The 27,110-nt window shown below is 41.0% G+C and overlaps 1 protein-coding gene and 1 long non-coding RNA gene across 13 annotated transcripts in view; one reads left to right on the forward strand and one right to left on the reverse strand.

Annotated features, from left to right (window-relative positions):
• ITPR1 (inositol 1,4,5-trisphosphate receptor type 1) overlaps nucleotides 1–17,586 on the forward strand; it is a 328,507-nt gene extending 310,921 nt beyond the window's left edge. For all 5 annotated transcript variants that reach the window (XM_047850329.1, XM_047850325.1, XM_047850327.1 and 2 more), the window contains 2 exons: nucleotides 9,195–9,356; nucleotides 16,261–17,586. In XM_047850329.1, coding sequence (XP_047706285.1) covers nucleotides 9,195–9,356; nucleotides 16,261–16,347 — 249 coding nt within the window. In that variant the 3' untranslated portion in view covers nucleotides 16,348–17,586. The remainder of the gene's footprint in view (nucleotides 1–9,194; nucleotides 9,357–16,260) is intronic.
• LOC125160883 (uncharacterized) overlaps nucleotides 4,861–27,110 on the reverse strand; it is a 113,469-nt gene continuing 91,219 nt past the window's right edge. For 4 of the 8 annotated variants that reach the window (XR_007150397.1, XR_007150394.1, XR_007150393.1 and 1 more), the window contains 4 exons: nucleotides 21,287–23,261; nucleotides 21,016–21,108; nucleotides 17,716–18,649; nucleotides 4,861–5,475 (listed from right to left, as the gene is read on the reverse strand). This is a non-coding gene — a long non-coding RNA (uncharacterized LOC125160883). Of the gene's footprint in view, nucleotides 5,476–17,715; nucleotides 18,650–18,719; nucleotides 18,804–21,015; nucleotides 21,109–21,286; nucleotides 23,262–27,110 lie in introns of all 8 variants that reach the window. The other 4 variants (XR_007150395.1, XR_007150398.1, XR_007150399.1 and 1 more) reach the window with 4 other exon arrangements.

Below are 27,110 nucleotides of genomic sequence, written 5' to 3' on the forward strand. Positions count from 1 at the left end.
TTGTATATACATATTTACTCACATATTTCCCCCAACTCAGCAGACATGGGAAGTGCAAAAATGTATTTTCCTCCCCTCCACATACTGGAGCTGCCTCCTGCTCTTTCCCCCAGTACAGCGCCCACCGAGCTGCCTTCCTTGCCCCCTGCAGTCTCAGACACCGTCACTGCACTTAGAGTGCCGTTTCCCCTGAATCTAAAGACTGACTGTACCTGATACAGCTTACCTGACCGTGAAATTACAGTATGTAATGCATATAACACAGAAAATAATATAGACTGTTTATTGGTAAGGCTTCTGGGCAACAGTAGGCTAATTGTTAAGTTTTGGGTGAGTCAGAAATCATATGCAGATTCTCACCTGTGGGAGTCAGCACCCTTAAATCCCTGGGATGTTCAAGCGTCAACTGTACATACGTTTAGGATTCTTTAAGATATCCCTTTATAATGAAGCCGGCTAACAAGTCACTAAGGAATGTGAGAATGAGGAGTTATTAGTATTTAGGTACAGTCCTATGTATGTGCACATTACACAAGTGGACAAGGCTCACAGTTTCTCCTTTCACACACCCACTTCTTCTCAGGGCCTTGGTGTGACCCCCATATAAAGTGAGAAAGTTGAATCAGGGTCTCTTAGGCCGTCTTTAGCATTGTAATTCAGCGAAGCAACTTGCAAAGCAGTGGTAGGAGTCCGTGAACTACTGAAGAGGGTCTCTGTCTACAGCAGGGATGAGGGTGTCAGGAGGGAGAGAGGACACCTGTGTGAACAAGCCGGTAAATCTTTGGGGTCAGGGTGCCCGGGTCAGGTCAGTAAAATGAGGGATTTGGAAAGGACTGAGGAATTTAGAGAGCCTGCACACAGCTGGTGATCTCTTTCACTCTTAAGAGCTGGAGCTCTGTGGCACATTTCCTCCAAGCCACTCCCACGTCAGTAACAGTGCCAGGGACTTGCCCCTCAGCTCTCACTGGAGTCGTATCAATGGTGAGAGAGATGACATTTTTCTCTTTTCTGGGAGTCTATCTAGGCAGGGCTGACCTTAAGGAAAACCATTTCAGGCAAGAGTTTGACAACATGTAGACCTATAGGATGACTAACACTGTTCGAAGGAACATTGTTGTATATGAAGCAGCTTACATACAACAACCTTACAATAGTGAGGTTTATGAGTGTATACGTATGTGTATGTATATTCAAAAATCCCAAGTATTTTTTTCCTGAAACAACAGCAAAGAAATTTGGAAAGCTGTTTAAGTAGACTTCTGGAAAAAGTCATGGAATCCAGAAAAGAATACAGGAAAAAAAAACAATAAAAATTGCTAAAATCCCACACATAACCTCTGGGAATGTTCTGCTAGATTTCATAGCTAACTGAATATGTTGGGGAAGCTGCCGGGGCAAAGGGTCATGAATCAGCTTGACCAGGGGCAGGTTACCCTAAGTGTTCTCTATTAGGAACCTCCAGTGGGTCAGCCATGCCTTGTCCGACACTGTCTGCCAGCCCCACCTTTCTCTTCTGTGTGGCCCCTGGATTCCTCACTTGGAGTGGCAAGCATTGCTTTCTCAGAGTCTCAGTGGGGGCCCAGAAATTGCTTCACCTGAGGGCCTACAATGACTTAAACCAGTGATTCTGCAGCTGGCTTTTCTTAGGGATTTCATCAGAAATGGGTGCGGTTCTCTATGCTGGCGAGGGCCTGTCTTTGTTACACTGTATCATCCAAGAACAACTATTAACCGAGTCTGGGAAGGGTAAGTGGTCACTCCAGCCCAGCTGAAGATTATATAATGTGGCCTGCTTTGGTAATGTCATTCAGAGCTCAAGAACAGAACCACTCTGACACCTAAAGTTGGGAGTCGTGTGGGTAACCTTCATATGGCTGCATTGCCAAAAGAGAAATTCTGTATCTCTAAAATGGAATGCCGTAGAAAGGAAGGAACCTGACACGGAGTCACTACACCTGGAATCAAAATGTGGATTGCAGGGTTGACTCCACACTAGCTTTGAGACCTTAGGCTGATGACACCGATTTAGAATACTTTTGCATAATGCTTTCCAGCTTATGGGACACTTTGTCACATCCATTTGATCCTTACATGGTAACTCTGTGGGGGTAGCCCATGATCTCTTTCTCAAAACACAGAAACGGAGACCCAGGTTGGTTAACCAACCCATTCACTGGTGCACTGTCTATAACACACTGCGGCACTGTGACTTCAAGTCCTGAGCTTTTGATTCAGGCTATGACTCTTCCTGATGACAAACTCATGTCACAGGCTGTTGTAGAAACACACCTGTGAAATGCAGGGATACCGTAAGTGGTTTGAGTTCACTGTACTTTGGGAACAGAGGGAAGTGTGGATCCTTGAATTAGGGACTGGCCAACAAATTCCAGGTGTGGGATCTATTGTTTTTAATAGACTTTATTTTTTACAGCACTTTTAGGTTTACATAAAAACAGAGCAGAAAGCACAGAGTTCCTGTACACTCCCCCCTCCCTGCCTCACTCCCACCCAGTTTCTCCTGTTATTAACATGTTGCATTACTGTGGTATGTTTGTTTCCACTGATGAACCAAGATGACACATTATTATTAGCTACAGACCAGAATTTACATTAGGATTCACTCTTGGTGTTGTACCTTCTATAGGTTTTGACACATGTATAATGCCATGTATCCACCATTACAGCAGCAAACAGAATAGCTTCACTGCTCTAAAAACCCTCTGTGCTCCCCCTATTTATTCATCCCTCCCTCTCCCCAACCCCATGATCTTTTTACCATGTCCATACCTGGGATCCATTTTTTAGTTTAGTTTTTTCTGAATGTATAATAATTGCTATAAATAGCTTTTAGAGTCACTGAGCATAGAGATCATTATCACCGTTGTTCACCGAAAGCAACAGATTTGGGGTTCTATTTTTTGCTGTGATCTTAAAAAAGTGAGCTCTGCGGATTATTTTAGTCCCGTTCAGTAAAAAATAATCACCCCTCCCTACAAAAGGGGCAAGCGATTTAAGGTTTATTAAGTGTCCTATATTCCTGCTTTTGGAAAGTTAAAGGATGATCTTCAGTCCTCCCCTGCCTCCTCTGCGCTCTCATCCCGGGTGTCCCTAGGCATTCTGGGAAACCCTGGTGTGTCCTCCTGCTTGGCAAGCTGAGTAGAAACACACTTGCTGTCTGATCGAAAGGACAGTGTTTACTTTCTTTGATCTCCTCAGAGGGGACTATGAAGGAAAGAGAAGCCCCAGGTCTCTTTGTCCATCATGCCCCCACCAAAAAATGTCAAGTCTCCCATCAGGCTATAAAAGAATAAAGGATTCAACAGTAAATGTTCCATTGTTTACGTGGTAAACTAAACAAGACTACCTGAGCAGACTTTCTCTGAGGAAGGTGACTGATTACCTCAGTAGTCTTTCTTAGAACAGCCTCTTCAGTTGAACCTGGGAAGAAGGGAAAAAAAAAAAAAAAACTCTTCTCAGAATGATTAGCATTTGCATCATACAATCCAACTTCCTCTCCTCCTCCTCTCTGTCTCTGTGTCTCTCACTCACACACACCCTCCCTCTTTCCAGTCAAGGACATTTCAAGAGGTCAGTACCGCCCCCGTGTCTAAAACTTCAATGTTTGCCTTTGCAGGGACTTTTCCAACTTTACCTAGAAAAGAACTAACCAGAACTTTAGCACTTGTGGTCAGCGTGCTTCCGGCTGTGGCTTCAGTCAGTTTGTCTGCTCTGACAGAGGAAGCACTTGCTGTGACGGGAACTGCACGGGCTGGATTGTAGAAGGACTGGGGCAGACAGTGCCTAATGACATTGGTATGTGAGATGCCAGCCGCAAGGAAAGCGAGGGAAGCACGGAGGGATGTCTCAGACCCAGAGTGACAGAGGCTGCTGACAGACGCCCAGTGAACCAACAGCCTCCCCCAGCCCCACCTTCCTGCGTGTGCATGCGCACGCGCGCACACACACACGCACACACACACACACACACACACACACACACACACCGAATTCATGTATAAACAAAATGCTGCAATTGAAGATGATTTTCTTTAAAAATGCAGAAGCCAGGACACTGAGACATATTTCTGATCTTCACTACAGATAAAGGTAGCATTCTGCAAACACTTTGAGACCTTCAGACTCTGACTAGCTGGAGAGCCCTGCGTGACAGGCTTCACTGAAGTCCTGTAGCACGCAAGCAAGCGTGGCATTTTGTATGAAGGTGTGAGCTCAATACAAAGTAACTGGATTCAGGTGTGCTCTTGGCCCCTCCACTAGTTATTGGGGTAGCCTCAACATTTTCCATCAGAGATTCAGATCGTCTACAGAGGGGGAGCATGTCTGAGAGCAACCTCACCCTGCATCCCAGCATATCCTCCTGTGCAGGGCACCCAAGCAAATGGAAGTTGAGAGAATAGTTTGGCTAGAATTGCTAATTAATTTTAGCCACTAGGTACTCCTTGGTAATGTGAGATTTGACTTAACAGCTCAGGGTAATGTTTTAATTAAATTCCTGGCAATACCTAGAACCTCAGAATTGGGGATTTACGTACATCAGTGCAGAAAAGCTAATAATACATGCCATCCAGAGTACCTGAATTTCTGCAGTTGACCTTGTTTCCTCTGGTTTAGGATTTTAGTGGGATTCCCCCACGTTAGACTTCATTGTTAGATAGTAGAGTTGGAGGAAGGCATCGAGGGAGAGCCTGTAAGGTGGTAGGTAACCAGTCACTATCTAGACCAGGAAATCCTTGTCCTAGCTCTACAATGAAGGATTCTCCTGAGATGCAGAATGAAGGTTTATCCCTGGGATCAGGGCACATGGCCCAAAGTGGCCTTAGGTGGCAAATATGACACTTCTTTAAAATCTTAGATTTTATTTTGAAATTTTGACTTAATTTCATGTTATGTCACAGGGCATATTTTGAGTTCAATATAAAAGTCTTTTCCATAATTCATCATTGAATGATATGGACATTCTAAGAAAGATGCATTCTTTTCTGTCTGTGGCTTTATGTACTCCTTGGGAAAGGCCTTCATGCTCCAGGGTTACCGGTATCTCATGTACAGAAGCACAAATAGAGCAAAAACAAAGAGGATCTGAGTCCATCATCTTCTTCACTGTGGAGACGAGTTGCACAGATGCCAGTAGCAGCCATCCTGATACTGGTCGGCCCCGTTCACTTGATCAGCAGGTTCTCATTAGGCACTCACAGCTCTGGAGTCCCTCACAAGTGAAGAACCATGCCCTGAGACCTGCTCCGTGACTGCAGGCTGTGCACTACAGCACCTTGGGGGCAGGGACCTGTCTTGCTTCAGACCCTCCGCACTCAGCCCTATGCCAGGCACAGAAGTTACACATGTTTCAGTAAACAGTTGTTAGGTGAAGTTTGTGCCTCTTGCATTTGTTCAAAGACTTCTCTGAAATCCTTCTGTGGGAGTCCAGGAATCAAATCTGTCAAAGACGGTGGGAACCTACAATGGAAAATTTCTTTTAATCTGTAGTCATTTGGTCACTTGCTGTTGGAATACAGCAAAGAAACTGTTGCTTAAACTTTAATCTGTGTGCAGACTCTTGCATCGATTTTCTGTATTCTTTGGAAGACTTCATTAATGTGTGTTGGAAATGTGTGTTGTCTATTCTGTGGGGGGCTTGCTAAGCAAATGAACATAGGAAAGATTTGCAAGTCAGACTTGTGATGCACACTCTAACCAGTTTACACAGTTGAACATTAATTTGCAGGTCAGTGGTGAAGTAGCTACAGGTGAGTTCTGCCACCTGCTAAAGTAGTGTGTGCATGTCCCTCTCCCCGCATCTGGGCAGGCAGGCTCACAGGGGCTCCAGGTCACCTCTTTGCTTCTCCTTCCCTTGGCTGCCCCCTGACCCAGGCCCTCTTTTTCCATGCCCCGAGTTACTCCTGTTACGTGCATTGGTCTGTCCTACACCTCGATCACGTATTCTGCAGTCTGAGCTGCCCCCACTTCCATCCAAACTGGTTTCCTCCCTGGGCCAGCTCCACTTTGTTGAGAATGCCCTCATGTTTGCGTTTAGTTCGGCCAAGCACTGACCCTTCAGGTACCTGCCTTCGCCCAAGAGAATTCCAACCAGTCATCATCACTGCTGGTTAGTTCTGACTTTGGCCCTACTCTCTGCCACTCATTCGACAGAGCATAGCCTGCTTTATCCCATTCTTCTTTTGTAATGTGTATGTCCACGCTCATTAAATAGCAAGTGCTGTGATGGCAGAAAGCCTATCTCATACTCAGGTATGAAAGCCATTTCCACTTTAACGAGGTCCAGGAGGCGGTGACCATGTATATGTGGCTCACTGCTCTACCCTCAGCACCATGCACATAAGTGACCACTCAATATAGGTTGAATATGTTGTTTTTAAAATATGTCCTTCCAGGGAACTAAAATAATGCTTTTTTTATTTTAATCCAAAGAACTAGCAAATACTTCACCTCAAAATACACTAAATATTAGCAGTATACAGTTCATCAACACCAGATAATGTTCAGGGTCCCCTTTGAAATACAGGGAATTTGTTAGGTCCCTTGCTCCCAAGGACAAGTTACTTTCTCTTTCAGGGCTCAGCTTGCTGCATTATAGACACAGCAATGGCATTAGTGATCTCTGAACTCCTTGGCATGACATTCTGTCATGTCCCAATGGACGGTGTGTCCAGTATGCACCTCTGAGTCTGACAGTGTAAGCAGAACATTGGATCTTTCCTCTTCAGCTTGTTCTCCTGGGAGGAGATCAGTGTGTGAAAATTTATAGCAGTCACTGTGGGTCCATGGGGCGTCTCATAGCTGGGCCGGCCTTGTGCGTGTGTGATCTTACTGCGTTAGTGATTTGGGCTCACAGTTTCATCAACCCAGCCCACACCTTCTCCTCCCTCCACAGGCTCGTTCACCCTAGTGGCAGTAAGTAAGCACCAGCCACTGCGCCCTATGTGTGCCCTTTTCTGAACACTTAGGTTCATTCCTCATGTAGAGTTGGACACTGAACATGGGATGTTTCTTCAGTAGGAAGGTGTGCCGTGTCTGAAAGACACCAGAGCAGTGAATATAATCAGTGACAGGTTACCTTAGCTGCCTTTCAGTGGCAATGCCAAGCTTAAATGTTTTCACATATCTGTTCTCCTCGTCTTTGCTCTAGACACACACAGAAAACTGATTATAGACATAGAAACAGCTCAGATTTTTAGGCTGGTCATCTTTGGAATATTTTATGGAATGGTCTTTTTGCCCATAACACTGTGGGGGGAGACTGATGAAGATGAACACAGGTTGATGTTGTTGCATGTGAGTGACGTGCTGATCACAGGGTGTTTGGTACAGTAAGGTAGAGATCATTTTCTCCTCAGCAATCTTTCTCAGCCACTGAGGCTCACCACTAAAGCATTTGCTATGAGGGCCCATGCAGGCAACAGAGAGGGTCTATCGTTCCTCCCTTCCACAAGTGTCTATGATGTTTTGGTCACTATACTAAGGTAGTTCCTGCACTCATGATATTGAAGGGCTAGTGAGTTCCTACTTACCAGACTCCCCAGATGTTTAAGCAAACATTTTCAAAGACATGTGATGCCATGTTACCAGTGTGGTATGCCTTCTTTGTAATATTTTTCAACTCGTTCTTACTTCAGTATTGCTAGGTTGTCTTGGTTGCTGTTTGATACTTAGACATGTCTCATGGAATTTTGTCTAAGTACGCTGATGCCTTCTGTATATGCCAGAGGTTGGCAAACTCCAGCCTATGGGCCAAACCCAGTCTGCTGCCACCAACACTCGCAAATAAAGTTTTATTGGAATACAGCTATACTCATTCATTTATGTATTGCCTATGGCTGTTTTCGGGCTACAACAGCAGAGTAACTGTGACAGAGACCATATGGTCCACAGAGCCAAAGATATTTACTATCAGAAAATACTATACAGAAAAATTCTGCTGACCTCTGATGTATACAAAGCAGCAATAACAAATTGTGTGTGTGTGTGTGTGTGTGTGTGTGTGTGTGTGTGTGTGTTGGTAAGGGGTGAGGGGATGGCAAGGTTTGTGTTAGAATGTCAAGTAAAATTTATCTTGATAAGTACAAAATGGTCCCAGTTAGAAATGACACCAGATAGTTATGGAACTGAGTCAATTTTCTCACCCCTTATCTTGTGCTGATTAAGCTTTTACTATTCATTCCTGCCTCTGTACAGAACTTATCTATGATGCATACTTTTTAGGAGAAAGGCCTATGTGGGCAGAAGGAAGAGAGGTGGGAGGAGGAGTCTTGGCCCATTTGTCAACCAGCAGTGAGAAAAACTGTTTTCAGGTGTAAGCTGTAGATGTCAAAAGAAAGGATGGAGATGGACGGGAGAGGAGACTGAAAGGGCCTTTCTTATACCAACTAATGGCACCTGTCAATGACGTCAAGCTGGGAGGAAAAGGAAACAATAGAAGAGTAATTTCCATAAGCTCACAGGGGAACTGAACAAGAAGCCCCTTCCCCATTTTCGGCCTCCTGACAATTCCCTACCAAGCAAATGTGCTCATACGCATATCCGGTAAATGCCAGAACACTTGGGATCTCAAAATTCATTCCACTTTCAGAGTGTTTGCAAATCATTTTCCAAGTATAATGCTTTTAAAAATACACGGCACAGTGTGAGGTATCTAGAGCAGTCACATTCATAGAGACGGCAAACAGAATGGTGGTTGGCAGGGGTGAGAGTTAGTGTTTAATGGGGCTGGAGATTCACATGGGGAAGATGAAATTCCCGAAGTGTAGAGGGTGACGACGGTTACACAACACTGTGAATGCACTTAATGCCATTGAACTGTACAGACAGAAGTGACTTAAATGGAAATTTTTATGTTCTATATATTTTACCACAGTTTTAAAACCCACCACTCGTTAGCCAGGTCACGCAGTGGCTACACTCCTATTTACAGATTAGGGAAGCTGTTCGGAAACCTACCTTCTCCCCTGCATTTAGTTCTAAAGGGACTGCTAAGAACTGAGGATTCAATGATAATCAATTAAAAAGGTATTAACTGAATGGTGTTGTAACATGCACAGCACATTAGTCCTGGAACAGAGAGCCTAATGAAAGACTGCCCAGAGACAAGACGGCGTGGTAGCATCGCCTTTCTTGTCTGTACTCTTGGAAATGACTTTTTTTTTTAATGTGGATTCTAGGAAAGAAACCTTGACTGGTTCCCCAGGATGAGAGCCATGTCTCTGGTCAGCAGTGACTCTGAAGGGGAGCAGAATGAGCTGAGGAACCTGCAGGAGAAGCTGGAGTCCACCATGAAGCTTGTCACTAACCTTTCCGGCCAGCTGTCAGAATTAAAGGATCAGGTAAAGAAAAGAAACCCCATCTACCCGCAAACACACATGCGCGTGCGTGCACACACACACACACACACCCCACTCACTACCAGACACACCAGATTTGACGAGGCGAAGTCAGTAGTGCTCAGGTTAAAGTGCTGACGTTTCCACCATCTGGATGTAGAAGAGGGATCCGGGCCACGGAGAAGAAACTCACCTGGTCTCCCCATTTCCTTTCCACACCCCTTCACTGCCCTTTCTCAGGATGAGCCCCTGACACTGTTTTCAGTGCTGCTAGTGCAAGGTTTTAACGTGAAAAACAAAACCAGAAAATGGGAAAATGCAAACGACTTCAGGGAAGGGCTGTACAGAAAACATAACCTGCAAAGCCATACTCTTTTTACTTCACTTACTGACAGACTAAAAGCTGTTTCTAGTTTTGCTTTCTAGTCTTCAAATCTATCAACTCTTCACCCAAGATATTTAGATTCAGCATGCTGGGATAAACCATAGTCGTGGTAGAGCTCCTTCTGGTTCCTTTTTTGGCCAAGTCCTTATTGAGTGACTACCACAGTGCAGGCATTATGCCAGGTGCTAAGGATAAAACCACAGACAATATGGACCCATCCCTGCTCCCTACAGAGCTTAATACAGAAGCACTACTCCATCCTGCTCCCCATCCATCCATAAGGTAAACACTGGTCCCTTTAAGGAAGTGGGAGGAGGGGGAGATTTGTTCCAAAGCCTGTGTGCTTTGTTCCTCCTTCTGACCCCCTTAAAATGAACACTCACATTGTTATCCAGTGGTTATCCACTGATGGGCTGCAGCTGTGGGTCAGCGACTTGCACCTGGGTGGTGAGCAGGTGCTGTGCTGAAGCTGACTGGGATAATCCAGTACAGACGTGGGAACAGGTCAGCATCCTGTAAGGGCTTTTTAAAGCTTTTTAATCAACTCCACGGACAAGATGATAAATTTTGCACAGCAGTAGTGATCAGGCAAGGCTGCCCTGGAGCCAAGTTGCAAGATCTTCCCACAGGTGATTTTCAACCCTTAGGCACACAACCAGTGAACAGCCCGTCTGAAACTCTTCTTGGACTTGGTTTGCAGAGAACTTTTAAGATTTCTACTTGGAAATGTATTTCTTTTCCAACTAAATTATTCCGAACTATGCCCCCAGACACCATTTGTCCTCAAAGTTCTTTTCTTTGGCCTGTATTAAGATGTGAATAAAAAAGACAAATGGCCACAGAAAGGCTTGGTTGTGAAGGCTGTCTCTAGCGCTGAGCGTGGTAGCCACCTAAAATGAATAACCTAGAGGAGTAAAACTATGAAGATCTAACTCGATTCCCTTGCTTCCTATGTCACAAGCTTTCTCCCCATCCTGGGACACACTTGACAAATACTGCAGAGAACCACACTGGCTGTGGCAAACGTGCTCCCCTGCTCCTGTTTGCCCCCCTCAAGAGTGAGGCGAACTTGTTAACACATCCAGCAGTGCTTGCTTTAGTTCCTGTCCCCCTTTTGCGAGACCTGTGGCTGCGAGAACCTTAGTTAAATCAGCTGTTGTAAATAAAAACCTTAGAGAAATCGATCTAATACAGACTTAAATAAAGGAACTGTCGGGCTCCTGTCACAGGTGTGGGGTGGGCCGAGGAATTAGCAGGAGGTGTCGGAGGTGAAGGAGGGCACCCAGGACCATGGCTGTCCTGTCACCTCTCCCCTCCTTGTACGCAGGAGGGTACTGAGGCGCACAGGAGGCTCGTAGGAGGCCTCTCTGGTTCTCTAGGACAGTGCCAAGGCTGGAACTCCTGATCCTCCCGTCTGGGTTTGATTTTTGTATGTCACATATATTTTTGTTTTCATTTGTTTTGTCACTGTACCCTGTCTGCCTTTCAGGTTGTTTAGATTCTTACTCTTTAAAAAAAAAAAAAAAAGCCTTTAAAGTTTCAGAAACTGCATCACACACTTAAACTTCTTGGCGTTGCCATTTCACACAGCTGTGCATAGCAGAAACTTGGCATGTTTAAAAGCCGAGGTAGAATTGTTTCTATTAAACCTACATTTTAGCTTAAACAAGATATGTGAAACTTGATTGCATATGGACTCAGGTTCATTAAGCAACATTAAAGCCAGTGTGGTTTAAACTGCTTGGTTTTGGCCCTTTTTATATTTTCTGTTTTAAAGTTGGCAGTTGGACCCACCCCTCGGAGAGCCCTTCCCCTGTGAATGAATATAAACTGTTTTTTCTTGGAAGACATTATAACCTAAAAAGAGGTATGAGGAAACCAGTAATGTATTCTCCAGTTCCTTTACGAGCATTGATCTGCTTAGGTTTTAAAAAGGTGCCCAGGAAAAATTCAGCACAGCTACTTTTATTGGGGAAATGTGTTTCTTTCAAAAGGAGTTAGCATTTTCTTTTGATTATGTAACTTGTAACAAACCTTTAAGCCATTTAAGAATCAACTTAGAAATTTTGAATTTTATTAAATTTGGTGAAATAGCAAAGATTTCTTAAATTGTTCTGCATAAAAAATCATGCAGAGATGTTAGAGTGGTTGGTTCTTAAATGGCAATTGTAAGAATTCCTGCCCTCTGAGGGAAGCAATTTTTTTGAATTAAAAAATAAAAGCCAACGAATGATTAATGAGCAAGAAACTCTGTGATAGATAACTTTTCAAAATGGCTATGAAAGAATACCATTCACTGGTAAAAGTGCTGGAAAACACAAAAATTGCTTCATCACTGAGATATTTTTTTCGATCTTCTGGTCCAAAAAGCGGCATAATGGAACAACGATAGTTTAAATGTGAATGTCTTTGGTTTTAATCTATACTGCTGTTGACCTCTTTGGTGATTTTTTTTCTTAAAATACCAATTTGAGGAGAAAAAGTTCTTGTGAAGGATAGAAGTGAAAACCTGGTTGGCCGTGTCACTTATCCTACTCTTGCCAAGAGCGGTTGATTAGAATTGCTATTCTAAGTATTACTTTAATGATGCGTCTCATTTTGAAGCTTCCCTCCCAAGAGGTTCTGAATACTAAATGTGATTCTCTTACATTCTTATTCCAAGGAGGAGAACTGATGTAAGAAGCTACTTTTTTTTTTTTTTGGCATGTTTTCTTCATAATGCAAAAGAGCAAGTATCGAGAGAAGGCTTCACTTTGTTGAAAATGTGACTGGCTTCATATGGGACAATGACCCTTATTTGTTGTTATTAGGAATACAAAAAGTGCTTGAAAACTCAGATCACATTAGCATGTTACCGTGTTTGGCACTTTTCATGCCAGAGGGTTATCTGGTGAATATTAATTGCTTAAGGAAGGGAAAATAACAAAAGATGAGTATAACTGCCTACAGTTAGAAAATGGAATATTAAAGTTTACTGAGTGCCTCTGTTCCTTACACTGTTCTGGAACCACGAAAGCAACTGCCCTCTAGGGGGTCCTATAATCTAGCAAGACAGACAAAGAAATAGACTGGACAGTATGATACCACGTAAAAAGTGGAATGACCCACCCAAGACATGAATACAGCTTGAGGGAGCACAGACAAGTGCCATTGAGTCCTGTCTGAGGCTCAGAGTAAGGAAGGACTTGAGCCTCCAGATTCTCCTGTCTTACCAGTAGGTGACTTTTGTGCTAACAGAGGAACGTAGTCGGGGTCCTCCTGGGAAAGGAAGCAGCATGAGCAAAGGCATGAAGGCGCATGGCATGCTCCAGGAATGGCACTGTGTTCTGATTAATTCAGTTCATTCTTTGAAACACCATTTAGGAAATAGAATTGCGAGGTGGCACCCTAGGTTCTGGGGTTAGAAAGATGCATACAACCTGTTCTCTTCCTACACCTAACAGTGTAGAGTGGGAAACAAGATGCATCTGAGACTTGCGTTGCGTTTTTTTGTTTGTTTGTTTGTTTGTTTTTTACTCGGTGTTTTAGGCTCATTGTTAGAAGCATGGCTGATTTTAGAGTTTCCTGGCTATTTAGACTCTGAGTATCCGAGACCTTGACAGGTCCAAGACAGGAAAGCAGTTTTTCGGACTCAGGAGATGTGTTAGAAACCAGATCGTGGCATCCACGTGCTGTTGGTGAGCAGTCAGTCCCTTGCCAGCCTTCTGTTGTTGAGGCCAGTTAGCGTTTTCAGGAAAGATCTTTCCGATGTTTGGCTGCATCTGATTTGTAAAACTGCAATATTCTTTGCCTCTTGTTTAGACTGAGTCAAAAGAAGGAATGCTAAAATTCAAGCTAGTTTTTATATTCATATAGATATGAAGAAGGCGGCTCTTTCAAATGTTTATCCTCCGCTAAATGGGAATCTTCAGAATTTTAAACATATCACAATGAGTTCACGCTATCCCAAATAGATTTTTCAGTATTCACATTGTGTATATGGTTACCTTAGGTCAGAATCTGATGGATATTTTTATTCAGTTTTGCTTCAAATATCCAGAGAGGATACTCCAAGAATATGAATGTTTCACTTTGGTCATTACTTCCATTTGCTTTGATAAAGGTAACAACAACAGATAATATGCTTTAAAGATTATTATACACACACACGAAGAGTTTATGTGTGAATTATGTAGGTAGAACTGAGCTCATAAAGCCAAAAGTTATGTGAGAATATGCACTAATGGGCCAGGGAAACTTAACTGGCTAGCAGTGTTGAGCTTGGTTTTTTACAGGCCAGATTGACACCTTTGTTTTGTTTCTTTATCGTCGTCATTGGATTATGCCCACTGTCACAAGGGCTTAATCCTTTAGCAGTTGCCCTCTTCTCATTTATTAGTCACTTAAAGGATATTCTATTTAAAAGGCCATGGTTGATCAAAACAGAATTCAGATAAATTTGTGTGCCTACTGTGTACTCAACTGTAGAGAATCTTATCCAGGATCTTAACCTTCTTTGAGAAAAATGATGATATATGGACCCAAAATATTTTTTTGGGATGTTCAAGAATATGAAAATACACCTAAAGTGATCTTTGGCCACTTTCTGAGATAACCAGTGGAAAGTTCTTCTGAAGCATCAGTGTGGTCCCAGACCAACAACATAACCGTCACTTGTTACTTGTCAGAAGTGCAGATTCATGGGTCCTACCCTAGGCCTACTGAATCAGAAACTCTGTGTGTGGGTCCTTTGATCTGTGTCTTAACAAACCTTCTGTGTGATTCTGGCTCCTGCCAAAGTTAACCAGTATTCTACAGAAACAGAAAACAAAATTAGATAGGTATATACTAGGTACTTGAAATTACCAGGAATAGGACTGCCTGAGTAAATAATTTGGCCACTAACCTACAACCAATAGGGAGTTTTAAGGTTTAAGAGGGAGGGTGGGCCATGTGATCATTATCTTAGGAAGGCAAACCTAGAAAGTTAGAATAGGACCAGCAATGAGGTGTCAAGTGATAGTTGTAGACAGAAGTGGGAAGGGTGGTGTGCCCATCAGCTGAAGACTCGTCTGTTACAGGAAATACAGTTGTAGAGGCTTTTATATTTAAGAGCATGACTGAATAACCAACAGATTGAAAAGTTAAGAAAAGCTGATTTAACCCACAGGTATGAACACATATGCAAACATCTCAAATGCAAGTAATTTATAGAAAAATTACAGAAAAAGTTGTAATAGCCAACTTTCACAGTTGAAAGGCCTCAGTAACTTTAAGCAAATATTTAAATAAAGTAGCCATCAATAGGGCTTGCGGCCACCAAGATTCCTAAATCCATTAGAATGCTTGAGATTGTTAACATTGGATTCCCTCTCTGGGTTAACTGCCAAGGGGAAGGAGTGGGAGAGTCAAAGTGTGTGTGTGTGTGTGTGTGTGTGTGTGTGTGTCCCCTTCCCTTGGGGGAGAGGGGGAGGATCTAAGGGATCATACTGTGAAGTATCAGACAGTAAGATTATTGCATTACTGATTATATTGTAATCTAATTGTGAATTTATCCCATGTGTCAAAATCAGGTTCTCTTTCCTCAGCTGAATCTGTATAGTGGAATATATAAAACTTAAAAGATTTGTCATTCATCTAGAGAAACTTTAGAGGCTAGCTGGAATATTCTAGTTCAATTCTTTATAAAAAGCTACTTTTTGCAAATACTCCTTGTAAATGCCCAGTATCAAATCCAGAGCCAGGATGTGCCGGGTTAAGAAAAATGTTAATGCAGAGAACCAAATGTGCCCTAAAATACCTGGAACAGAGCTAGCTGCCCATCAATATGAGACGTGATTTAGTTCAGCAGCCAAATGAATAGTAACAACCTCTTGTTTGGCGTTTTGAAAGCACTTTTTCATTTGACCCGTGTTAGGAAAGGTCTCTCCTGACCTTAAGCAGTCCTGGGTCTGTGGGTGGCAAAGAGTAGACCCCAATGAGTGCTAGAGCACTGTTTATGGCATTTAGTCACTCTGAATCTCAGTGAGATGTGAGGACATTCTTCATCTTCCAAAGTGAACTATATAATTTTTTTCTCTCAAACCAAGTTTACTCTGGCATCATTGAGTAATGGAATCAGGAACCCCTGAAACTCATGGATCTAATCCTGCCAAACCTAGAATTCTCAACACACTGCTTCTCTTGATAGTTTGGTGTGCTGACACCACCATACAAAGCCACCAGTTTCCAATGAACCTTTCAATCATTTGGAAATGGATTTGATAATCAAGAATCCTGTGCTTTTACTGTTTTTTGTTTCCTTATGAACAAATAGCAATAGTTCTGAATGCCACATTGCATGACTAGGTCACAGAATTCCCCATTCTGCCTAGGAAGATGTCCCTTTTGAAGTTCTGTGTGTTTGATTTAGTGACGGTACACTATTTGTAGAAAGTGGGTTTCAGTAGAAACCATAACCACAGAGGTAAATCTATGGTTCAGTATATGATCTGACGTACAGGAAGTGTCTGGGTCTAATGATGAAACTTTTTAACTTTCCAGATGACAGAACAAAGGAAGCAGAAACAAAGAATTGGTCTTCTAGGACATCCTCCTCATATGAATGTCAACCCACAGCAACCAGCATAAGCAAATGAAATTAAGGAATCTTATTTACCTTTTTTAATGATCATTAGTGTGGGTATGGCTAATTAGTTCTGATTCACCCACAAAGATTACAGTAATGCTTAGTACATTTGTAAATAATCAGTTTTATACTGTATGTATATGATTGCTACTCTAAAGGTTTGGATATATGTATTGTAATTAGAATTGTTGGCATGATGAAATTTCATTTGTGCCAAAAATATTAAAAATGCCTTTTTTGGAAGGACTAAAGAAAGCACCTGATTTGCACTTGAACCAGATTATAGATTTAAACTATATGACATGTATTTTGTATTTAAAACTAGAATAGCCAGTATTTATGTTTTTTATAAAACTGTGCAATACGAATTATGCAATCACAATAAATTTGTAACTCCTGAGTGTCCTAAAGGGAGTGCACATCTTTGAAGCTGGTGTGTTAATACTATGTAATAAATGGTTAAATATCAAATGATGCTGCTGCCAAAATCATATTAATAGTGAGTTTCAGGCCCCTGGGCATTTTGTACCATGTAATTATCCTGTGGTGATACTGTTTCTCGTTGCTCGTTGCATTAGTGCCTCTGTCTCATAGTGACAGTGCTCCAAGTCAGCATTCATTTTGAGAAAAGCAACTTTAGTTTCAAAGATAATTTTAAGCTTCTGAACTGATCATTTAAACTATTTCTTTAAATAAGAGAGCTAAATTAGAAGCTCAGACTTTAGCTTGTGAAGTTAATGAGTTTTTTAAAAGGAACTTTTGATGCAACGTTTGGAAAAAATGCACACTGCTGGCCAATCAATGTCATCTCCTAGGTGAATTTTGGTGTCACATTATAAAGAAATGAATAATTGATGGTGTCTAGATTATCTAGTCCAAACAGTAGATTTTCTTCATCTGAACCAACATGCTATAGTAGCTAAGAAGTATTAAAGTATATACATCCATATAAAGAGGAAATATCATCTATCCCATTAGAACTCCTAGTTGAACACTGACATGTTATTCTTGTGAAAGAGCCACGTTTTGGTTTTATTTCCTTGTCACATGATTTCTTTCCTTGATGGATGAAAAGTATGAAAGGAAACTTTTATATCTGTCGCCTAGTTTTGTACATGGATCTCATTTTACAAGAGAATCTCTCTGCAAAAAGTTTAAAAATGTACTGAAAGCAGAGTTCTGAAATGAGTCAAGTTTGTAAATGCATATATAAAAATAAATATTTAATGATGCAGAATACAGTGGCAGACTGGTGGCTTTCATTTTGGCATTTCTTTGTGTCTTAACAGCTATTCCAATTACATATTTTCTTTGGGACCAATTTAAAGTACAACTGGTTTAGTCACCAGATTAATTCAGAAGATGCTTACCTGATTAGTGAGAACTCTGAGGAGATCTACTTGAACCAACAGCGAGGAGCGCTTAATACGAGGTTCATTCATTCTTCTAGATGAGTGACGGCCAACCAGGCTGTCAGGAGCACCATGGCACACAGTGGTAAAGTCAGGAGTGTGCTCCGCTGAGGCCCCTGACTCCTGAGCTTTCCTGGGCGTGGGGGGGCGGGGGGCTTTAACTCGCTGTCTGCAGTACAAAGTTGCCGCACGCTTCCATTCATGTCCAGTGGTTGGAGTCCCTTCAGCAAGACAATCAGAGATGTTTCACAAAACTAATTCATCTCTCCTAAGGTGGTAAAACTTGTTCCCTCCTCAAAGCAGTGCCTGCCTGGGTTGCTCTTTTAACACAGATTCTCTCTGTGCTTTGGTAAATAAGAATAATTACCACCCATTGTTGGCAACTAGGTCAGGATTAAAGTCTAGTGAAATGACTAGTTTCATAACCAATGCTTCCACTCGATAAATTTGATTAAAAAACAAGTGAATAATTTTCCAGTCAGTGCAGTGTATCTCCACAAAATTTTTCCTTAAAAAGGCAGGCCCAAGATAGACGCACACCTGAATCCGTAAACCAAACAGCAGTCTGTGCTGAACCCCCCACCACGTGCACTGCAGCCAGCAAGGACTTGCTCTTCCTTGGGATTCTCTTTGATCTGTCATGCTGCCCAGCACAACGTGACAGTGTGTGTGGTTTGTCTTCCTGGTCCCATCCAGTTCATCAGAAAGTTCTGCATTGACACGTCCACGTTGCAGATTTTACAGGTTTGTCGTGTTTCGTCTGAATCCTGTCACTTAAGATATAAATCTTCATTCAATGTGCCAGCTTCAGCAGAAAATAAATGGAATTGGAATGCCACTCCACCCTCTATGTGGTAGATCCTACCCTTGGAGTTTGGGCGTGAACACAAAGCTAGTATAATTGAAACATAAAATCTGAAGTTAAAACTTATATGGCCTTTGATGTGTAATTGTGATTTCACCTTTCTCCAGATGTTGCTTTTTCAACACTTCCATTTCAATGATGGAGGTCCAAGTCACCTTCAAAGTTGTCTGGTGTTATCAGGCTGAGTAACAAATGTGGTAATACAGTGCTAATACACAAGAAAGTCTTTTTGGCCTTCAATGTAAAAGTCTGCTATAGCCCCAATCCAAATTTCAAGATTTTGCCAATTTTCTTAACTAAACCATTTGTTAAGTCAGAGGGTCTGAGAAATTCCATTACACTTTTCTAACATTTACAGTATCTTGACCTTTGCTGCTTCTGTATATAAAACCGTGGTGATAAACCTTCTTTCCCCCCACCCCCTACTCTTTGCTGGACCCTAAAGCTTTAAATGATATTCCATCCCATAAAATTTTTCTTAGAACTCTGTTCTAGTCACCCCACACACATACAAAATGCAACTTCTTTTATTTCATTCTTTACAAATTTCATTCAACTTAATTGGTTTGTTTCCAAGTTCATGATCCTTATTCATTGTTCTTCACTCAGCCAGTTTTTTTATTTGGTTGTACTTTCTGAAAATGGATTCCTTGAGTTGGGTCTTATAAAAACTGTTCTTTCATCCTGTTTAAATATTTCCTAACATAAATTATAAAACAAGCATGCTTTATTTCTGGAAGCTAACCAACAGTCTATGCAGCGAGGCAAACTAAACAAAGCTTTACTTATGTGCTGGTGGGAAATCATCAAGATCTTCACAGTAAAATAAGGAATTAACCTGTTAAAAACTCAATTTTAGATTTCTCTGTCCTCCTGAGCATGACAATGTATTAATGAGAAATAGCCTGAAAGTTTCTGACAGTTATTTTAAGGCTGACTTCTGGGCTGCACTGATGGAAATTTACTCCTTCAAAACTACTACATACAAAAGGGGCAGAACTACGTGCTTCTAAAAGTAGAGTTGGGTTTTGCTAAAATAATGTTTTTACAGATTCTAAAAAATATGTGCTTGATAGAAGATGTAAATTTTATGGCAATAAAAGTCATCTTTACATAACACAGGATGTAACAAAGGACTCCTGAGACAATATGTTGTATCCACCAAAGCACACAGCAAGAGTGATACTTTAATTATAAAGACAGGAAACTGAAACTTAGAGGGGTGCCTGGCTGGCTCAAGCAGTAGACCATGCCAACTCAATCTCAGGGTCATGAGTTCAAGCCCCATGTTGGGTACAGAGATTATTTTCAAAAAAAAGAAAGAAAGAAAAAGAAATGGAGACTTAGGTAAAGTAATTGGCCTAAGGACTCAGCTCCAGAATAAACAAAGATCTCCTGACTTAGGCAAACACACAAAGTGCTCTTCCCACTTGCTACCTGTCTTCCAGAATTGGGCTGCAGTATCTCATCAGAGATCAGTTCCCCTAACAGTTCTCCCTCCACAGAGAGTTCTTAGGGAGAATTGCATTTTGTCCTACAATGCAAATTGATTTGCTTTTCTTTTCAAATCTTTTTTACAAGGGGATCTACAAGTTAGAAAATATTGAATATGAATACTGTGTCAACACTGTAAACTGTGGCAAAGACAAGAAGCTTCTAAAATCTCTCTTTTACAACTATAGGTCTCATGTAAATACCTCTTACTCAACTGCATTTTTCAAAAGGAGAATCTGTTCTCTCAATGAAGGTAGCTTCCTCCAAGTGAAAATACTCAGATATAGACTGGCATCCTATCTTACCACAGAAGCAGGTGTTTATTAGCAAACCCTTCTTTGCTCTTGTTCAGTATACTGATAATTTGCTAACAATCAACTAGAATGTTGGAAAACCCCCATCAAGATTTCAATTTTACAGAAAGTACCCAAAATTCCACCAGTTTTGCATCACAAAGTAGTGGTTAAAGTAGAGTTTTGAGTAAAATGCCATGTGTGTGGTTTTTGTGGGTGGTTGCAGCTCAAAACGACTATTAGGCCTCATCAGTTACCTACTGGGGAGAGCTATGATGGCAACTATAAATCAAGACCATTATGATCATAACATTCTTCCTTCTTTGGTATTATATATCACATTAGCAATTCCTGCAACCTAAAGGCAATTCAGAACCCTAACTAGCCTTCTAGTCTGGACCCCAAAACCTGCCAAAATAAAATACAAAGGCAGAATCCTGGTGAGTTCTGACATTTGTCAACTCCAACAATGCTTATGGAATATAAATTCTCCAGGCGCTGGCATTTTAAACCCATTTCGTAAAACAAATCTCTAGCTTACTGGGGCACTACATTAAAAAAAAAAAAAAAAAAAAAAAAAAAGAAAGACAAGGAAGAAAAACTTACCAAAGGAGAAACTTAAAATACTTTAAGGTCATGACAAACCAGTGTGAAAGAGAATCCTAACACCTAGAAGTGAAACTGCATCATCCACCCAGCCTGGAAAGAAAAAAGAAAGCTAAAAACCACTACAGAATGAGAATGCAGAGTTTGAGAAAACCCCTAAGGTGAATTCTGAACAACAACAACAACAAAAAAAAGAGCCCCCAACATAAGAAATGCATACTGTATGCAAGAACCACTAATGGAAAGAGTTTGCCAGTACTTATGTCATTACCTCACCAAAGATGGTTGATCCCATGTAAAGAATGGGCCTTTCAACAATCCAGGAATGTAACTGTTCACTCCAGACCTCAAGTTATTTCATCCTTTTTCACATGCTTGTCAGCTGTAGCATCTCATCAAGTCTTGTCAGAAGCCTTCTTTAAAAATTCTCAGGAAGAAAAACAATGGAGATATGGTGTGAAACGGGGACAAGGAGTCTGGAAGCACACAAGGCTTGGAGGCTAAGCACTGATGTATTCAGAGCCCACATGGCAGCATGGTGAGATGAACATAACAAGGACCTTGACCTTGGTGACAGTCTGCAGGAGTTCTGCCACTTCAGCGCTATAACTTGGAGCAAATCCTCCCATCAGTGTAAATGTCACCTTTCCCCCACCCCCATCTAAAGAATGGACGTATCACCACTTCTTTGGACAAGAATGAGCAGTAAAGACAATATATGTTGAGTGTCTAGTATATATATCCTATACATGCTCTTTCCCGTTGCTTTGCAACATCATCACTTCCTTTTTCTCATACCTATCCATAGTCTCAGCTAAATATTAAGTGACCAAAGCTGCTTTCTGTTCCCACTAAATGGGCCTGATATACCATGGGATCCTAAATCTCACATCTTAACATGAAACACTGGGTCATATGGAGCCATTTTTTCAAATTGTATCTCTAACATCCAAATTGTGTTTTAACTATCAGTCTGAACTGACTTCACAGAGAAAGAAAACTATCATAGCTCATGACTTCCAGATAATTATTCTTATATTCATGATCAGTGTTGAATTCAAATCTGACTTCAAAATATTCTTCATGGAAAGAGGTTTTATCTTGTGTAAGAGCATGTGTTTCCCTAGTTTATGAAGTGCCTTCACCTACATCCACATTTACACCTTCCAACCCTGGTCAGTAGATTATTCTCCCTGACATCTGCATGCTCCCAAAGTATACTATCTTTCATTTAACATTCAAGTGCCTATTTTAGACCAGATCTCACATAACTGTTGGGACCCAGCCCTCTCCTTAATGATTTTAAGGATCCTAGGGAGGGTGCTAAAAAGTGCCCAATGATTCCTTGTTACTTTTGATCCTAAACCCCAACTGCAACCCAATTCTCATCATCTCCCTTCTATTTCACTTCACCCCTACTGCTGATGCAGCCCTCTCTATTCAGTCTCCAAAACACATGAACATCTGGGTGTCATGCAAGCATATCTTTACCAGAGAAAGATTCTAATGGTGAATAGGAAACTACTTAAAATAGACAATCAGACATCAAAGCTCACGCCCCCTTCCTTCTCGCCACTGGAGGAGCAACTTCTCATGTCTACCCTACTGCTAGGGCCCACTCTCTCACCACTCCTGCCCAAACAAAAGCAAAATAAAAAAATTTCCCTCCAGCCTCAATTAAAAACAAAAAGTTCTTATTTCTTTATGCAGAGCAATTTTAGTCCCCAGGTCCTAAGCACTCCTATCTCAATTAGCCCTTTACCTTGACCAAACTGAAAAAAAAAAAAAAAAAAAAAACCCACCCCAAGAAAGAAAAAGACTCTAATTCTATTGTCCTTAGATTCCAACTCAAAAAGCAACCAGCTTTTTAAAATAGCATTTTTTTGTTGGGATGAGCACTAGGTATTGTATGTAAGTGATGAACCACAGGAATCTACCCCCAAAACTAAGAGCACACTTTACACACTGTATGTTAGCCAATGTGACAATAAATTGTATTTTTTTAAAAATTAAAATTAAAAAATAGCGTTTTTGTCTTTCCTGTACACCCCTATCTTATAGAAGAAAAAAAACCAATTCAGAAAGGTAAACCAAAACATCAGACCTGGGAATCCATGGCAGATCACAGACACACTCTTCTCTATGCCCCTGCTTCCAGGTGCAGGCCTGCGGAGAAGATGCTGGGGCCTCCACTTCTTCCTTGCCCACCTGTTTGGGGGAAGAGCTCCACATACCAGATAAAAATCCTAAGAGACACAAAGGAAAGTAAAAGTTCTTAAGGGTCAGGGCTGCACTAGTTCATTTCTGAATCACAGGCACCTAACACAGGGGCTCAATACATTGATGGGGGGGAAATACTTTTTGGAAATCTTCACTTAATCTGCCTGAGGGTTTTGGAGCCTAGGAGTCTTTCAAAAAAGAAGGAATATCTAGCAGTGGCCCAAAGGGTGTTCTATTTAGAACAATCAGGCACTACTCCTTCTACTGCTAATTGACCATTTAATCCTACAACTAACCATTTATTTTAACTCTTTGGCTCCAACAGTCCTGCTCCACACCTCTAAACCATCTTCTACGGCTCTCTCTAATCAAGTAACCCCATCTTTCCCTTCTTTCAATTTTTGTAACAGGTTAATGTGACTGTGTTCTTTCCATGAAGGTGTAAATTCAGACTCACGTGTGCTCCCACACTCCTCTCTCCACCATACCCCCTCCTGTAACAACCCTAAAAGACACCCTCCCTCCACAATCCGTGGAGGACTGTAGCAGTTCTCAGATTATCCCAGAAGAGACAGAACACAATTTAGGTAACAGAAGGAAGTTATGGCCATTTTAGGTAACAAAGAATTATGGTTCATTTACATATGAACATATATACAACATGGATGAATCTCAAAAGCATTACGTTAAATAAATGAAGTCAGATTCAAAAGGCTACATTCATGTGTCATTCCAGGTATAGGACATTCTGGAAATGGTAAAATGACAGGGGCAGAAATCAGGATCAGCGGTTGCCGTAGACAGGAGGTATGACAAGAAGATTTATTACAAAGGGACACTAGGGAAATATATTGGGTGACAGAAAGATCTTCGATGTGTTAGTAGTTACATGACTACATATGCTTTTCAAAATTCATAGAACTATTAAAAGGGGTAAGTTTTACTATATGTAAATTATACCTCAGTAAACTTGACCAAAAATTTTCTACAAACTATTGGGGGGTGGGGTTGAGGGGTAAAAGGGCCAGGTCCAAGAATTTGCATTTGTTTAAATGTTTATTTTTGAGGGAGACAGAGCGTGAGTGGGGGAGGGGCAGAAAGAGGGGGAGACACAGAATCTGAAGCAGGTTCTGAGCTGTCAGCACTGAGACTAATGCTGGACTCAAACCCACAAACCGTCAGATCATGACCCGAGCTGAAGTCACTCAACTGACTGAGCCACCCAGGTGCCCCAACAATTTGCATTTTTCATTTGCTCCCCAGGTAATTCTGATGCAGGCTGTCCACAGTCCGTAGTCTGAGAAGCACTGCTCATGTGTGGGCTGCATCACAAGACCTTTATCCTTTTTGGCACACGCAATGTGCACACTTTGGGAACTGAGTACCATTTGACAGAGTTGAGTAGGAGCGTAAGAGCAAAAAAAAAAAAAATATGCTCACTGGAGAGCCCTGTAGGGCTGGCTACAAGACTTAAAAGAAAAAAAAAAAAGATGTGCTCCTGCTTACAAAAAATTGTGTTGTAGAACTTTGCAAATGGAGAGTCCTATAGTTATACCGCATTTGTTTTCTATTGCTGCCATAACAAATTACCAAAAGTTTAATGACTTAAACAACACAATTATACTTCTGGCTGGCTAAGTCTAAAATGGCTCAGCAGATTGCTTCCAGAGGCCTTAGGGGAGAATCTACTTGTTTGCCTTTGTCGCTTCCAGAGGCAGCCCCAGTTTCACTGTGGCCGGCTCCTGTCTCCAAACCTGAAACGGCCAGTTGTGTTTTCCCATGTCAAATCCCTCAACATAATCACATCTGCAAAAACCCCTTGCCATGGAACATAACATATTCATAGGGCTCGGGCATTAGGTTGTGGACGTCTTTAAGGCGGCCATTATTCTGCCTACCATATATGCCTCAGCAGAATCTAGGCAAGCACTTAGGTTTAAGAGTAGAACAGCAAATCACCCATCTGTTTTCAAGCTTAACTGATTTGAATACAATTAGGAAGAACACATTTTCTTATGGTCCAAATAGACTAAAAGGTCAGCTCATTAACCCGATCATAAAAGCTGATAAAGCTATGTATGATCGCCTAAGATGGTTATGTTGCTTGCTTTTAACTTCACTATTGATACTCTTGGACAACCAAAAGCAACTATAAAACAGATGTGTTTGCTTTTTCAGACACACACACACACACACACACACACACACACACAATCTTATTTTCCTCAGTTTAACTGTGAGGATTAACTAACCCTTTAAAAGTAAGAAAGACCCATTTAAACTTAAAGAAAACAAAACTGGACCATAAACTTCCCAGCCAATACTCCTTGTTGATGGGGGAGGGAAACAAGCTAATACATACCTGGATAAGATTTTTAAAATTTTAAAAATATGCCATCCTCATCTCTTCTTTGGTGTCTGTACAAATTTTTTTGCTTACCTTTTTATTTCTTTTACTATTACTGAATTTTTAAAGTTTCATTTTTTATATTCTGGTTGCCAATTCTTTATCAAATATATGTTTGGCAAATACTTTTTTTCCTGGTCTATGGCTTATCTTTTTATTTTCTTAGCACAGCTTTTCAATGATCCAAAGTTTTTTAATTTTGATAGAACTTATCATTTTTTTCTTTTGTGGTTCATTTTTTTTGTGTCCTAAGAAGTCTTTGTCTAACTAAAATCCCAAAGATTTTTCTCCTTTGTTTTCTTCCAGAACACCAGTAGACAATAAAGCTTTCTGTGATGATGAAAATGTGCTATACTCCAAGCTAACCAATACACTAGCTATAGCTAACCACACATAGCTACTGAGGACTTGACATGTGGCTAGAACTAAGAGCTGAATTTTAAAATTGTATTTAGTTTTAATTATTTAAATTTAAATAGCCACATGTAGCTACCATATGGACAGGAAGTTCTAGAAGTGTTACAGTTTTGATTTTACATTTTGGTCTATGATACATTTTGAGTTAATTTTTGTCTGTGTTTAAAGTATAGATCAAGGTTCATTTTTTTAAAATATGGACATCCAATTCTTCTGCACCATTTTGTGAAAAGACCATCTTTTACTCCAATGAGTTACCTTGGCACCTTTGGCCACGTTTCTTTTTCTGGACTCTGTTCCATTGACCTGTGTGTCTATCCTTTCACCAATATCACCTTGTCTTCATATATGGCCAACGGATCTTCAACAAGGGCACCAAGAATACACAATGGTGAAAGGACAGTCTCTTCATCAAATGGTGCTGGGAAAACTGGACATCCACATGCAAGGGAATGAAACTGAATCCTTATCTTACACCAGATATTAAATATAAACTCAAATGGATTAAAAACTTAAATGTAAGACCTGAAACTGAAAAACTGTAGGAAAAAAAAACCCGGGAAAAGCTTCATGACATTGGTCTTATCAATGATTTCTTGAATGTGACACCAAAAGTATAAGCAATAGATGCAAAAACAGACAAACTGAGGCTGTATCAAACTAAAAAGCTCCTGTACAAAAAAAAAATCAATAGAGTGAAAAAGCAATCTATCCAAAGGGAAAAAACCTTTTGCAAATTTATAAGGGATTAATATCCAAAATATGTAAGGCACTCCTAGAACTCAAAAGCACAAAAACACAAATAATTTGATTAAAAATGGCCAAGAGATTTGAATAGAGACTTTTCCAAATAAGATATACAAATGGCCAGTAAATATATGAAACAATGCTCAACATCATTAAACATCAGGGAGATGCAAATCAAAACCACAATGAGATAACACCTCACACCTATTAGGATAGGCACTATCAAGAAAACTAACACATGTAGGCAAACTGGAACCACTGTGTACTGCTGGTGGAAATTTAGAACGGTGCAGCCACTATGAAG

The sequence above is a fragment of the Prionailurus viverrinus genome, chromosome A2 (genome assembly GCF_022837055.1).
Source record: "Prionailurus viverrinus isolate Anna chromosome A2, UM_Priviv_1.0, whole genome shotgun sequence".
Lineage (NCBI taxonomy): Eukaryota > Metazoa > Chordata > Mammalia > Carnivora > Felidae > Prionailurus > Prionailurus viverrinus.